Genomic DNA, 14,240 nt, shown 5'->3' with positions numbered 1-14,240 from the left:
CCACACCTCCCCCTTTCCTATCTACTCTGTCCTTCCTTAACAAGTTATTGCCTGGTATTGCTGTATCCCAATCATGAGATTCTGTGAAGCATGTCTCTGTGATAGCAACAACATCCAAGTCCACCTCCACCATTAGGGCTTGCAGATCTGGGATTTTATTGGCCAAACTATGAGCATTTGTGGTCATAGCTTTCCAGCTTTTCTCGTTAAGGTTACTGCTTTTCCTGGACTCCTTTTGAGACTTTAGTTGAGTTTTGTTATTCACTTCACTCTTTCCCTTTGCAGTTGTGCCACTGATGACAGAGTCGTCAATCTCAATGAGCTTTTTCCTTTGGTTACTGATCTGGAATTTCTGCATGCATTGGGTTTTTTCTCTCTTTTCAGGTAACACTTCAATCTTTTTCTCAAGAACTTCTTCAGTGTTTAATATAGAGAAGGCTTTTTGTACTTGTTGCACTTGATACAGTGTGTGTCTCCTCATCACAGGTCTAATTCTACCAGAGCCCACTGTAATCCTGGTTTTTATTGCGTTCCTTAATGTCCTGTGTGAGTGTGTGTGTGTGTGTGTGTGTGGGGGGGGGGGGGGGGTATACTTGTGGGCTGCCCAGCTGTCAAAAATGGGTGTCTGTGGGTCACATATTTTATCCTACCTGAGCCCACTGTATCTCTCTTTTTTCTTGACTCTTGGTTTTTCTGTGGTAATGGGGAATTAATTCCTGAGTAAAGTAATGTGGGTGAATTTCTCTTTATTGAAGCTAATTCAGCTTTAACTTCAGCCAGCTCCTTTTTCAAGGAAGAGAGTTCTGCACAAATGGGGCAAGCTCTAAGTTTCCAGATGCTTTCCCTAAGAATAAAGGCTCCACAATAGTTACATTGGATAGTCCTCATTTTGGTAAATTATTTGTTTGTTAACACCTAAGGAAATACCAATTTACTAATTTATCTTGTTGCCAATTTGAAGTTAGGCAGACTATATTAGAAAAACAAACCTAGGGGTGGGAGGGAGTTAAACAGTTTAAACCTAGATCAAGCTGGGTAGAGCAGGACACTTCTTGGAACTGTACTATTTCTTAGCTATTAAATGATCCCACAACACTTATGTCCCAATATTAAACAGATTAAAGACAAGCTATACAATAAGAGAGATACTGGGGTTTTTTTTTCTTTTTGGTGGATTTTGGAATCTTTAAGCAAACCAATAGCAGAAACCAAACAAAGTAATATGCAATAACTTGAACTAGTAGAGAATGGGATAATGAAAGCAGAGAGCAGTATTTATACACAGAGAGCACAGATAATGAAAGCACAGAGCAGTATTTATACACAGAATCTTCTATAATATAATAAATTAATAAAACTTGAGGCTTATCTGCACTGGAAACAGTTGGCTCCTCTTCTGGGCTGTGCACAAGCACTTTGTATTATTCCAGCCGGCTCTCAAGTTAGCTACCCCCAATCTCTGATTGCATAAGAAGGCAGATTGCATAAGAAAAATAGACATTCAAAGTACAATCTTCTGAAGTAAAAATGTCACTTACAACAACATATATATTATAAAGGCATACACTGCAAAAGAATACACTTTCAATAATAATAGCTTAATAGCTTTAATAATCTACCTTTCTCATAGTAATCAAGGCGGTTTACTGGATCCCATATGGTGTTAGGCCTATGGTAAAGTGCACTGGGGGTAGACTTGGCCCACAGAATGCCAGGAATAAACTTCACTACAATTCCAATATACAGGCCAATACAGAACGGTGTGCTCGGCCGAGCGTACCGTTTAGCTCCCATCTGGACACGCGTTTTCGACACGGTACCTCTTATACCAGGGGTGGGCAATTCCGGTCCTCGAGGGCTGCAAACCAGTCGGGTTTTCAGGATATCCTTAATGAATATGCATGAGAGAGACCTGCATACACACTGCCTCAGTTGTATGCAAATCTATTTCATGCATATTCATTAGGGGTATCCTGAAAACCCGACTGGTTTGCAGCCCTCGAGGACCGGACTTGCCCACCCCTGTCTTATACAGTAAGGGGTAATAGCGTGAGGAAAATGCTTGTCCAACCCCCCAAAAACTAATAGCGCCCGCAACATGCAAATGCATGTTGATGAACCTATTAGTTATTCCCGCGCCATACAGAAAGTAAAATGTGCAGCCAAGCCACACATTTTACACTCAGAAATTAACGCCTGCCCAAAGGCAGGTGTTAATTTCGGCCTGCACCAGGAAAGTGTACAGAAAAGCATAAAAAACTGCTTCTCTGAACACCCTCCGACTTAATATCATAGCGATATTAAGTCGGAGGCCCCCCCCCAAAAAAAAAAAAAAAAATCAGCTCGCGGGTTGGAAGACGGACGCTCAATTTTGCCAGTGTCCGTTTTCCGAACCCGTGGTTGTCAGCGGGTTTGACAGCCAACACCAGTAAAATTAAGCGTCGGCTGTCAAGCCCGCAGACAGCTGCTGCTTCTGCCAATAAGGAGGCGCTAGGGACGCAAGCACTCTCCCTCATAGACACACACATACAGAGGTGTACTCTCTCACACACACAAAAACATCCTCTCATATATATACATAAACATGCATACACACACATACACACCACCCACACTCATACACACACATACCCTCTCATACATACGCACCCCCACAGACCCTCTCAAAGATACATACACACACCAGTCCACATATACACATACACACACTCACACATACACCACCCACCCTCTCATATATACATACACCCACCCATTCTTACATACACATACCCCCACCCACCCTCTCATACATTCACATCCTCTCATATACCTACACACCCACCCTCTCATGCATGCACACACATGCACCTCATACAGAGACACATTCCCACCCACCCTCCCTTTCATACAAACACCTACCCTTTCATACATACTCAAACCCACTCATACATTTAAACTCATCCCCACCTACATCCTCATACATACACATACATACACCCTCTCTCATACATGCACACACCTCCTTTAATACATATATTTCCTCCCTCTCTTATAGACACTTCCACCCTTTCATACAAACATCCACCCATACCCACCCCCCTCTCATACACACCTCCACCCTCTCATATGTATACATGCACACACATACACCCTCTCAAATACACACACACACTCTCATAAACACTTACAAAGTGTCTGTCACACACAGGCACTCTCACAGAGCCAGTCTCTTTCACACACACATTTTGGATCTTTTCTCTGGCAGCACCACAGAGCATTTTCTGCCACTGACTGCAGGGAAAATGCTGGCAGCACCACAGGCCCTTTTCTGCTGCCAGTTGCGGAGGAGATGCTGGCGGTACCACAGTAACATTTTTTCGGCTGATGGATTTTCCTTTTGCTGGTGAGGAGTGGGAATCCCACCAGCACATTGCAGTTCTGCACCACTGAGACCTTCCTTTTGCTGGCAGAGAGTGGGAACCCTGCCAGCACGTCACAGTTCTGCGCCTCCAGGATCTTTCTTTTGCTGGCAGGGAGTGGGAACCCCGGCAGCATGTCACTGTTCCACACCACCAGCACTGCAGTTTTCCTGCCGGCCGAGTTGTTTACCTGAATGAAGGGTGAGGTGGCTGTGGCAGGAAGGTTTCAGGGGGCAATTTTGCCATCTCAGAATCTTGCCGCCTGATTCAGCCATCTCACTCTGCCTCATTATAGAACTGCTCCTGCAGAAGGCACAGGTGAAGGATGATTTGCCAGAACATTCTAAGCAGGCAGCTCAGCTGGAACCTGGGGGTGGCCTATGTGGTGGATATACTATATAACTTAGTCTGGAAGTTGGCCAGGAATATGGTCTCTGTGGTGGCAGCAAGAAAGCTGCTATGGTTGTGTACCTGGTCGGCGGATGTGTGGTCTAAGTCGCAGCTGTGAAATCCTCTTTTAAGGGGAAGTTGCTGTTTGGCAAAGAACTGGAGCAGTTGATGAAAACCCTGGGGGAATTCAAGTGGAATAGATTGCTGGAGGACAAGAAGGCTGTTAAGAAGACCTTTCTGCCATGTGCTCGGTTTAGGGATTTGTGGCGTTTTCGGTCTGGCAAGATGGACCTGAGTATGGGGCAAAAGCAGGCCTCGAGTCAGCAGCAGTTCTTTTGGGGTTCCCGCCGGATTTCCAGGGATGGTGCTGGTCAGGGAACCGGAGGAGGTAAGATTTCTCAATGAAGTCAGGCTGGTCCACTCTTCATTCGTAGCAGTAGGAGGGAGATTGTCCCACTTTTACAAGGAGTGGACCAGGATCACATTGGACCAGTGGGTTCTAGAGATGATAAGAGATGGTTACGCTTTAGAATTTTCTCGTCCAATATGGGACGCTTTCATGGTGTCCCACTGCATATCCCGATCCAAGCAAAAGGCGATACAGGACGCTCTACTTCGCTTACAAGGGCTGGTCGCTATTGTGCAGGTTCCTGCTCCAGAAAAGGAACAAGGAAGGTACTCAATCTATTTCATGGTTCCCAAGGAAGAGAGTACATTCCTACACATTTTGGATCTCCAGAAGGTCAATTTGGCACTGTGGGTGCCGCGTTACCTGATGGGGACACTGTGGACAGTCATTGCAGCGTTCAGAAAGGAGAATTTCTGACGGCCTTGGGATCCGATGGAAGCCTATCTTGAGGCTGCCAGTTCCCAAGGCCTGGGTTTGTTTACAGGTGCTGGGTTATATGACGTCTATGCTAGATTTGGTGCCATGGGCATTTGCCCACCTGAGGCCTCTCCAGTGGATGCTGCTGTCCCGTTGGAGTCCATTGTCGGAGGAGTATCAACGGTGTTTACTGTTGCAGGCGGATTCTAGATCCAGTCTCTCGTGGTGGCTGTCTCACCACAATTTGGAGAAGAGGGTATCTGAAGACTCCTGACTGGGTAGTGGTGACCATGGATGCCAGCCTCAGTGGTTGGGAAGGCGGTCTGCCTTGGACAGGCGGCTCAAGGTTGGTAGTCACCTACAGAACCAGCTTGGTCTATCAATCATTTGGAAATGAGGGCGGTTCTCAGGGCATGGATGTTTTTCCTCCTACAAATCCGAGGACATATGGTGAGAGTTTTCTTGGACAATGCAATGATGGTGGTGTATATCAATTGGCAGGGCAGCTCAAACAGTCTTACCATAGTTCGGGAGTCCCAAGAGCTTTTTGTTTGGGTAGAGCGGCATTTAGAAGGGATAGCAGCTTCTCATATGGCAGGAGTGGACAATGTGTAAGTGGACTATCTCAGCTGGAAACAGCTGGACATGGGGGAATGGGAGTTGTCAATGGAGGCCTGCGACTTGATTTGGGTTCACTGGGGAAGCCCCCAGCTGGATATGATGGCGATGCGGAGCAATCCCAAGACGCCATGGTTTTTTGGTTGCAGAAGAAAGGTCAGAGCAGAGGGCATAGATGCTCTAAATCTTCCAATGCCGACAGGGATTCTGCTGTACATGTTTCCTCCATGGCTGTTAATAGGTCATGTGTTGGGACGCATCAAGAAACATCCCAGTCGGGTAGTATTCGTGGCGCTGGCATCATCCATGGTTTGCAGATCTGATTCATCTCGCAATAGATGAGCCTCTCAGGTTAGCTAATTTTCCAGGCCTGTTAAAACAAGGGTCTATCTTATTGGATCGGGGGATCGCTTTTGTCTCATGGCTTGGCGTTTGAGCAGTGACATTTAAGGTTAAAAGGTTACTCAGAGTCTGTCATTGCCACTTTGCTTCAGGCCAGGAGACCGTCCACATCTATGGCTTATGTCTGGGTGTGGAGGGTCTTTGATTCTTGGTGTATAGAGGGAGGTCTAGACCTGTTGCACATGGGGATCCCTCATATTTTGGCCTTTTAACAACCGGGCTTGTCCAGAGGCTTAGCTTATAATTCCCTTTGGGTGCAAGTGGCAGCCTTGGGGTGTCTCAGAGGTAAACTACAAGGGGGCACTTTGGCATTGCATCCAGATGTGGTATGGTTTTTGAAAGAGGCAAAGAATTTTTGGCTGCCAGAACACAGATTGTGTCCGGCGTGGAGTTGGACTTAATACTTCGAGTGCTATGCGGACCTCTGTTTGAGCCATTATGGAAGATGTTGTTGAAAGATCTCACCCAGAAGGTAGTTTTTCTGGTGGTGATGCGGCCACTCCGGCGCCATGAATACTACCCGACTGGGATGGATTTCGGAGCTGCAGGCTTTGTCCTCTAGATAGCCGTTTCTGAGAATTATGGAGGAGGGAGTGTGTCTTTGTACACGGTACCCTCGTTTCTGCCCAAGCTTGTTTCCTCGTTTCATCTTAACCAGACAGTAGAACTTCTCGCTGTTATGATATCGAGGTGTTTGGTGGATTCTCAGGGGCAATAGTGATGTTAGCTCCTATGTGGAGGAGCCCCGTAGGGAGACTGAAGCACCGGGCTAGACTCAGATGCACAAACACAGAGATTGTATCTTTTATTGCACAGCTAGGATGACCACCAGAGAGCAGGATAGATAGCGGCAGTCTGTAATCCTTGGTGTCAGAGACCCGTCCCACAATGGTGGTGTAAGGCCTCAATGCAGATGTCCAATAAGGCACTGTAGGAGAGACAGACTGGCAGATGTTAATATACTCTCGTGTAGCTGAGTAGAGAGAATTCCCAATAGGCAGCAGAGAGGATAGGTAGTAGCAGTCCGTGTTCCTTGGCAGAGGAGACCCGTTCCACAATAGTGGTGTTGAGCTCTGGTGTAGAGATACAGCAGAGCTGTAGGTAGACAGACTGATAGAGGTAGTTCTCACTCTGTAGCTGATAGGTGAAGTTCCAGCAGGTTGAAGAAATGGTATCAGGCACCGGATAGACACACAGGCCCTCGAGGAGCGAGTACATGTATTAGGGTAGGCACCTGGAAATAAGCAGAGGGCCCCCGAGGAGTGGGTACCCAGGTTAGAGAACCCCGAAGGGTGAAGGTGGCTTCCAGCAGGGTAGAAGCAGCAGAGTAGCTTCAGACTGGAGCGAATCCAATCCGTTGCTAACTCGGCGAGAGTCAGCAAATGGGCAACCTTTAGTAGTCGGCAGCAGTGACGTCACTCGAGGGGGACATCCCTGAGGTTCACGCCAAAACTGTTACAAGATGAGAGGTGTGCGTGTGCGCGCGCCCTAGGAGACCTCAGGTCAACATGGCGGAACGCCGCACCAGACCCGCTCCAGGGAAGCCGGAGGGTGTGGCAAGGAGATGCCATGGACGCCATTCTCCCAAGGCTGGTGGAGAAGGCTGAAATAGAGGTGAGACATGTCGGACGAAGCCGTCTGAGACCGACGGACGCAGCACTCACGTTTCCAAATTGGTCATCTGAGATGTCAGAAGCAAGGAAGCTTCATTTGTAGGATGTTTGTTGAGTACTGTTGTGGTATCTGAAGGTTACCAACAGTTTCTGGCATTCGGATCATCTATTTGTATTGTTTGGCAGGCCAAATAAGGGATGTAAGGCCTCTAAGAGTACTGTTGCTTGTTGGTTAAAGAAAGCTATTTTTTCTGCCTATGTCTGCAAGGCTCTGAAGGATCCAGAGGGGTAGTGAGGCAGCCTCTTGGGCTGAGTGTCAGTTGGTGTCGCCACAGGCCTCTACAGAGCCTCTTTTTTTCTCCTCTGATATCACTTAACTACTTACACACACAAGCGTGCGCCGGGGTCCCCTGCTGCGTAATTTTACTTCTGCTATGGATGGCATGTAAATCAAAACAAAAAAATGTAACGGATGAACGGGGTATTAAAGGTCGGGGTTAACAGGGTAAAAGGGAGGATATTACACTGGGGGGGTGGGGGGGGGTTTGAAGTCCTATGTGAAATCCAGGAATGCTCATGCCCAGCTCAGACCACGCCCAAGCCCCGCCCCCATTGTTTGGAAAATATTTTTGTGCGCGCAGCGGGGGTTACGCGGACATCTTTTAAAATCCGCAAGGCACACGCCGGCCCAACACATTCGCATATCTCCCGGTTTTGGCATGTGCCGGGCTTTTAAAATCTACCTCTAAGTTAGCCAGATAGGTAAATCCGTCTAACATAACTAGCGGGTGCATGTGAGCCCCCTAGTGTCCGAGAAGTAGAGCTCCTCTGGATTTTTTTTCAAGGGAAGTGCTTTGATTTGAAAGAACTGATCTGCATTAAGTAATTAAGGTATTCAAATGCCCAGGGTGGATCCATCCCCAAAGAGTGCCTTTTTTCTTTTTTTTTTGTTGGTTTTTGTTTTTATAGTTTATTGGTGTAAAAACACAAGATTATAATACAAACATTTGGCGAAGAAATAACACCACATAAGACATATTTTGGTTATCATCATATCCCTCCCACCCATACCAACCAAGTAGAGTGATTGAATATAAGAAACTAATGTTTAAAGTGCTCAAAGTGTTCAGAGGTACCCACGATGAAAAGTCATTTTAACCATCTCCGGACTCTCGCCATTGCAAGTAGGCATCCCAAGTATGGTGGAAAGTTTGGGGATTGTGTCGTTTATCCTCTGTAATTTTGCACATTGTACATATGTGGTCCAGTTTGGGCAGTACCGCCGAAAACTGTGGACCTTGAGATGTTTTCCATGTACTGGCAGTCTCCATTCGGAGAGCTATGCAAGCTTGCAGACATAGGGGTAGATTTTAAAAGAAGCGCGATCAGCCTACTTTTGCTTGCGCATCAGACTCAAGCAAAAGTACGCTGGATTTTAGTAGATACGCGCGGAGCCGCGCGTATCCACTAAAATCCTGGATCGGCGCGCGCAAGGCTATCGATTTTGTATAGCCTGCGCGCGCCGAGCCGCGCTGCCTCCCCCCGTTCCCTCCAAGGCCGCTCCGAAATCGGAGCGGCCTCGGAGGGAACTTTCCTTTGCCCTCCCCTCACCTTACCCTCCCTTCCCCTACCTAACCCACCCACCCGGCCCTGTCTACACCCCCCCCTTACCTTTGTCGGGGGATTTACGCCTCCCGGAGGGAGACGTAAATCCCCGCGCGCCAGCGGGCCTGCTGCGCGCCGGGCCGCGACCTGGGGGCGGGTACGGAGGGCGCGGCCACGCCCCAGGGCCGTAGCCACGCCCCGTACCCGCCCCCAAAACGCTGCCGACACGCCCCCGCAACGCCGCGCGCTCCGGCCCCGCCCCCCGACACGCCCCCCTCCGAGAACCCCGGGACGTACGCGAGTCCCGGGGCTCTGCACGCGCCGGGAGGCCTATGTAAAATAGGCTTCCCGGCGCGCAGGGCCCTGCTCGCGTAAATCCGCCCGGTTTTGGGCGGATTTACGCGAGCAGGGCTCTGAAAATCCGCCCCATAGTGAACAATTAGTCATTGTTTCGGAACCTTCCGTATTGTGCAGTAATGCAAAGTCCATGGAAAGCGTGATTTTTGTATCCAGTATAAGAGACAGTAACTATTGTAAACGAGACCACACTGAGAGAATACATGACCCCGACCACCACATATGCACAAAGCTACCCATCTCCTTGCATCCCCGCCAACATATACCAGTGTTACGAGATGATAATTTGCACATTCTCTCGGGAGTAAGATGCCAACGATAAAGAATATTCTATCCATTCTCTATGAGATTCGCTGAAATGGAAGCTTTGCTAAGTTGGAGGAAGATATGAGCCCATATTTCCGATTCTATATTATAGAAGAGTCCCTTTTTTCTAGGAGTGGTTTAAGGATTCTTGTCTGTGTACCCATTTCATTTTTTTTTTAAATTTCTGTACAGATTGTACCAGATGCAAATAGTTCATTTGCCTCAACCATCCCAGTAAAAGGATTTATTTTGGAGCAACCCCCAGACAGGGGTGTTGTGTGATTTTATTTTTTATTTTTTGCCCTACATGGAGACTTTGCCAGAAGACCTCACAAGGCTTTGGCAGACATCATTTTTCTTCCCCTTCCCCCACCTCCGTCAGGACTATGGGTTGCAGATGAGCCAAGTGAGCCTTTGCCTCTCACCAGAAGGTGGGAAGGGGGCCACAATTAAAACAAACTATGGCTGCCCAGTTTGCAATTGAAAAGTGGCAGAAAGCAAACTGTAGGCACCTATATTCCAAAAGATTTCATGCAGTTGGTGTTTTAGGGTGATATGCCAAGGCTCTGTTCACATGAGGTCTTTTAGAAGAGCTGCGGATGACCTCTTATAACTCAGCTGATGTTCATTTTGCTCATTTTTTCTTTTATCAGGAATTACATGGCCGTCCCCAATTAATTGTGGAAGATGTCAGTTTGTTTGATATCCGTCAAAATAAAATACTAGGTAAGAAGCTTTTGCAAATGTTTTAGCATGAAAACAATCCAACTCTGGTCTTGCGCCACTTGCTGCTGTCACTGATGTATCTCTTTTCAAAGATTATGGTCTCTCTTTCTAATTTTGAGGCTACAAACCATAATGATGGAATCATGCTCATTATTCTAAGCCTCTCATTACCATAAGACCCTCACTCACATCAATGATAGTACAGTTGAATGAGGGATGTAACTGAGACTATCTTCTGTATATCTGATTTTTCCAGTTCTCTTTCCCTGTGATCTGTTAGGTTTTGTAGGTTTCGTGGACCCTTGGCCCGAGGTGGGAGTTGACTCTCCCTGAGGGGGTTGAACCTCACAGGGCCCCACTGTCGGGAGGCGAAGTGGAATGGAAACACAGGCAACTGGACCACTGCTGTGGCCCAGGAAAAAGGAGGCATAACCGAGCTGTCTGTGTCACAGCCACGTGATCGCAGGCACCTGCACTGTGGCAAAACTGTGGGGTGCCCCAAGGAGCAGGTATTGCAGTGCAGGGTAGGTCAGGAAATAGGATCACCAAGACAGAGACGCACAGAACAGGCCCGAGGAGGTCTCTGGTGTGGTAATGCTGAAGCTACCCTGAGGAGCAGGGAAACGTACAGCCAGGATCTCTGGTGTAGTAACGCTGAGGCTACCCCGAAGAGTGGGGAAGCATAGAGACAGGATCTCTGGTGTAGCAACGCTGAGGTTACCCCGAGGAGCGGGGCAGCGCAAGACAAAGTCCCGAAATGGAAGCGCAGAGCAGGCCCCCGAGGAGCGGGTACCCCAGAGCCAGAGTCCAAGATGTAGAGCAGGGATCCAAGGCAGGAACTGCAGGTCCGGAGAACAGGAACAAGCAGCAGCAGAGCTCAGGGAACTCGTTGCCAAGTTGGTTAGCGTAGGCCAAAGGAGGTGCTTAAATATCTCGGGCTTGGGATGTCATCAACCGGGGACACCCCTGAAGTTCTCGCCATTGAGCCTTTAAAGGGAGGCCTGGTGGCACGCGCGCGCGCCTAGGAAGGCCCAGAGTCGGCGTGCAGGTCGGCGGCATCCTAGCCGCTACGTGGAGTCTCAGGAGCCAGGAGGTACGCGCCGGTAGCGCTAACCACAGCCGCGAGTTCATCTGGATGACACGACGTGAGTTGTGGCTGCGGCCGACGGTCATAACATGATCAATATGTCTAAACTTCTAAAGGAAGACATTATACTGAAAAAAAGTGGGCTCAAGTCCCTTTTCTGGTTTTATTTTGCTGAGGATCTTTTCTTCAGGATTTCAGTGAGGCCAACATACAGCTCCGGTTTTCAGGATATCAAAGATAAATATTCCTCAGACCTGTTTGGAGGCATGTGATCTAAGAATATGGCTCATTTGCATGTGGTTATCCCAAATACCAGTCCTGTTTGAGACCTGTGACACCAAAGTTGAGAACTCATAATCTGTAGTATTACATGTAGAAAGAAGTTAATGGATTTTTGGAGGCAAAAAAATATAGTTGGACTTTTTGACATGATTCTGAATTAGCAGCATGATCAACTTTCCTTATTTAGGTCAACTGAGACTCCCTCAAATAATGCCTCATTTTCTGCTCTCTCTTCCTCTCTTTCTAATCATTCCCAGGTTCTCCTGTGTTTCAATGTAAACCAAGGCCCTCATTTGCTACGTACAGATTTTGATACCGATTAAAGATTCCCTTCAAAAAACACTAGAATTCTGGAACACCTGCCTTATATCCATCAACAACTTGCTCTCAAGCCTTAACCTAATCCTCAATTCCAATAAAACGGAAATACTCCTCATTTCTCAAGACGGTAACTATGCTAGGCCAAACTCAAACCCTATAAATCAGCCATCCTTCTCCTCCCAGGTGAGAAACCTCGGGAGTCATTATGGATGATCAATTAAACCTAAAGAGATTCATCAACAACACTGCTAAGGAGGGTTTCTATAAATTGCAAGTCCTTAAACGTCTCAGACCACTCTTACACTTCCAAGATTACCGATCAGTACTCCAAGCAATCATTTTCTCTAAAATCGATTATTGCAATTCTCTGCTAATCAGCCTTCCAGCTAACACCATTAAACCCCTTCAAATGTTGCAAAACGCCTCTGCCATGATACTGACCAAGACCAACAAGAGAGACCATATTACCCCCATCTTAAGAAACCTACATTGGCTCCCAATCAAGTACAGAATCCTACACAAAACACTAACGACCATCCACAAGCTCATTCCACTGGAACTCAACATTCCACTTCAACCACATCTACCAACCAGACCGACGAGAACGGCTTACAAAAACACTCTCCTAACAACATACATCAAAACCTCTCTAAGCAAACGAGCCATGTCAGTAGTAGGTCCAGCACAATGGAACTCTCTACCGCCAGAACTCCGTTCAGAAACTTGCCCAATCAACTTTAAAAAGGGACTAAAAACCTGGCTATTTGAGCAAGCGTTCTAAGTATGACAACAACGTACATCAACACCATCACACTAGCCATCATTCTAAAATTAAGACTATCCAATCATGCCACCCTTACAATTTAGTAACCCTTCTCTACATCAGCTTACCCCAAAGTTTTATCTCTCTCATATTAAATATATGCGCCTAATAATATAAATATGCGTTTTTTCCCCTTTATTATGTTCCAAGTTTTTCCCCATGTATTCTGATCCAAGTTTTATGCCCATTCTATGTAATTGCATTCTCACATGCCTGTTTTTCAGTTACAGTGTAAACCGAGACGATATGTAAATTTTACATGAATCCCGGTATAAAAAAAATGTTAAATAAATAAAATACATTGTTGAAAATACATTGAAATCTTGTGTTCAGTGTGCAGCAGCAGCAGCCAAGAAAGCAAATAGAATTCTAGGAATTATTAGGAAAGGGATGGAGAATAAAACAGAGAATATCATAATGCATTTGTATCGCAGTTGTGTGCAGTTCTGATCAGCACAACTCAAAAAAGATGTAGCAGAATTAGAAAAGATACAGAGAAGGGAGACCAAAATGATAAAGGGGATGGAACAATTTTCCTATGAAAAAAGGCTAAAGAGGTCAGGACTCTTCAGCTTGGAGAAGAGACAGCTGAGGGGAGATATGATAGAGGTCTGTAAAATGAGTGGAATGGAATGAGTAAACAGTAGTCAGTTGTCTATTCTTTTGAAAAGTACAAAGATGAAGGGATGCACAATGAAGTTACTAGGTAATACATTTAAAACTAATAAGAGAAAATATTTTTTTAATCGACACATAATTAAGCTCTGGAATTCATTGCCCGAGGCTGTAGTGAAAGCTATTCGTGTAGCTTTGTTTAAAAAAGGTTTGGACAAGTTTTTGGAGGAAAAGTCCATTAACTATTATTAAGGTAGAGTTGCAGAAATCCACTGCTTATTCTTGGGTTGAGCAGCTTGGAATCTCTCTACCTCTTGGGATCCTGCCAGGTACTTGTGACCTGTCTTGGCCACTATTAGAAACAAAATACTGGCTTGATGAACCTTTAGCCTGACCCAGTATGGCAAGTTTTTTTTTTTTTTATTTTTTTTATTTATGCATTTTAAATTACAATAGACAAAAATTTATTACAGAAATTAGAAATTAACAAATTGAAAAACATTTTTAACAACAATTAATTCTGTATATTATTATCTAAGGAAACTCCACTAGGAGTATGATAAGGAACATAAGCGGTTAAAGGAAATAAGTGAGAACACTAAAACAACTGAAAATTAAGGTTGCACCTTCTATTTTACTCTGCCTCTTTTTCCAGAACTAAAGACTCATGGGTCAGTGAATCCAAATACCCTCTTAATTGTGACACCTCATAGAAAGTATATCTCTGGTTTAAGCGAAACATATCACACCTACATGGGAACTTTATAATCATTTTCCCTCCAAATTTCTCAATTTCAGTTTTGCAAGTGAGAAATTGCTTCCTCCTTAGCTGTGTTTGTCTTGAGAAATCGGGGTAAATCCAAATAGG

The 14,240-nt window shown here is 46.0% G+C and overlaps 1 protein-coding gene across 2 annotated transcripts in view; it reads left to right on the top strand.

Annotated features, from left to right (window-relative positions):
- LOC115086740 (calpain-13-like) overlaps positions 1-14,240 on the top strand; it is a 221,206-nt gene that overhangs the window by 30,089 nt on the left and 176,877 nt on the right. For both annotated transcript variants that reach the window (XM_029593020.1, XM_029593021.1), the window contains exon 3: positions 10,172-10,244. In XM_029593020.1, coding sequence (XP_029448880.1) covers positions 10,172-10,244 — 73 coding nt within the window. The remainder of the gene's footprint in view (positions 1-10,171; positions 10,245-14,240) is intronic.

The sequence above is a fragment of the Rhinatrema bivittatum genome, chromosome 3 (genome assembly GCF_901001135.1).
Source record: "Rhinatrema bivittatum chromosome 3, aRhiBiv1.1, whole genome shotgun sequence".
Classification (NCBI taxonomy): Eukaryota; Metazoa; Chordata; class Amphibia; order Gymnophiona; family Rhinatrematidae; genus Rhinatrema; species Rhinatrema bivittatum.
This window is presented reverse-complemented; position numbering and strand designations above follow the sequence as displayed.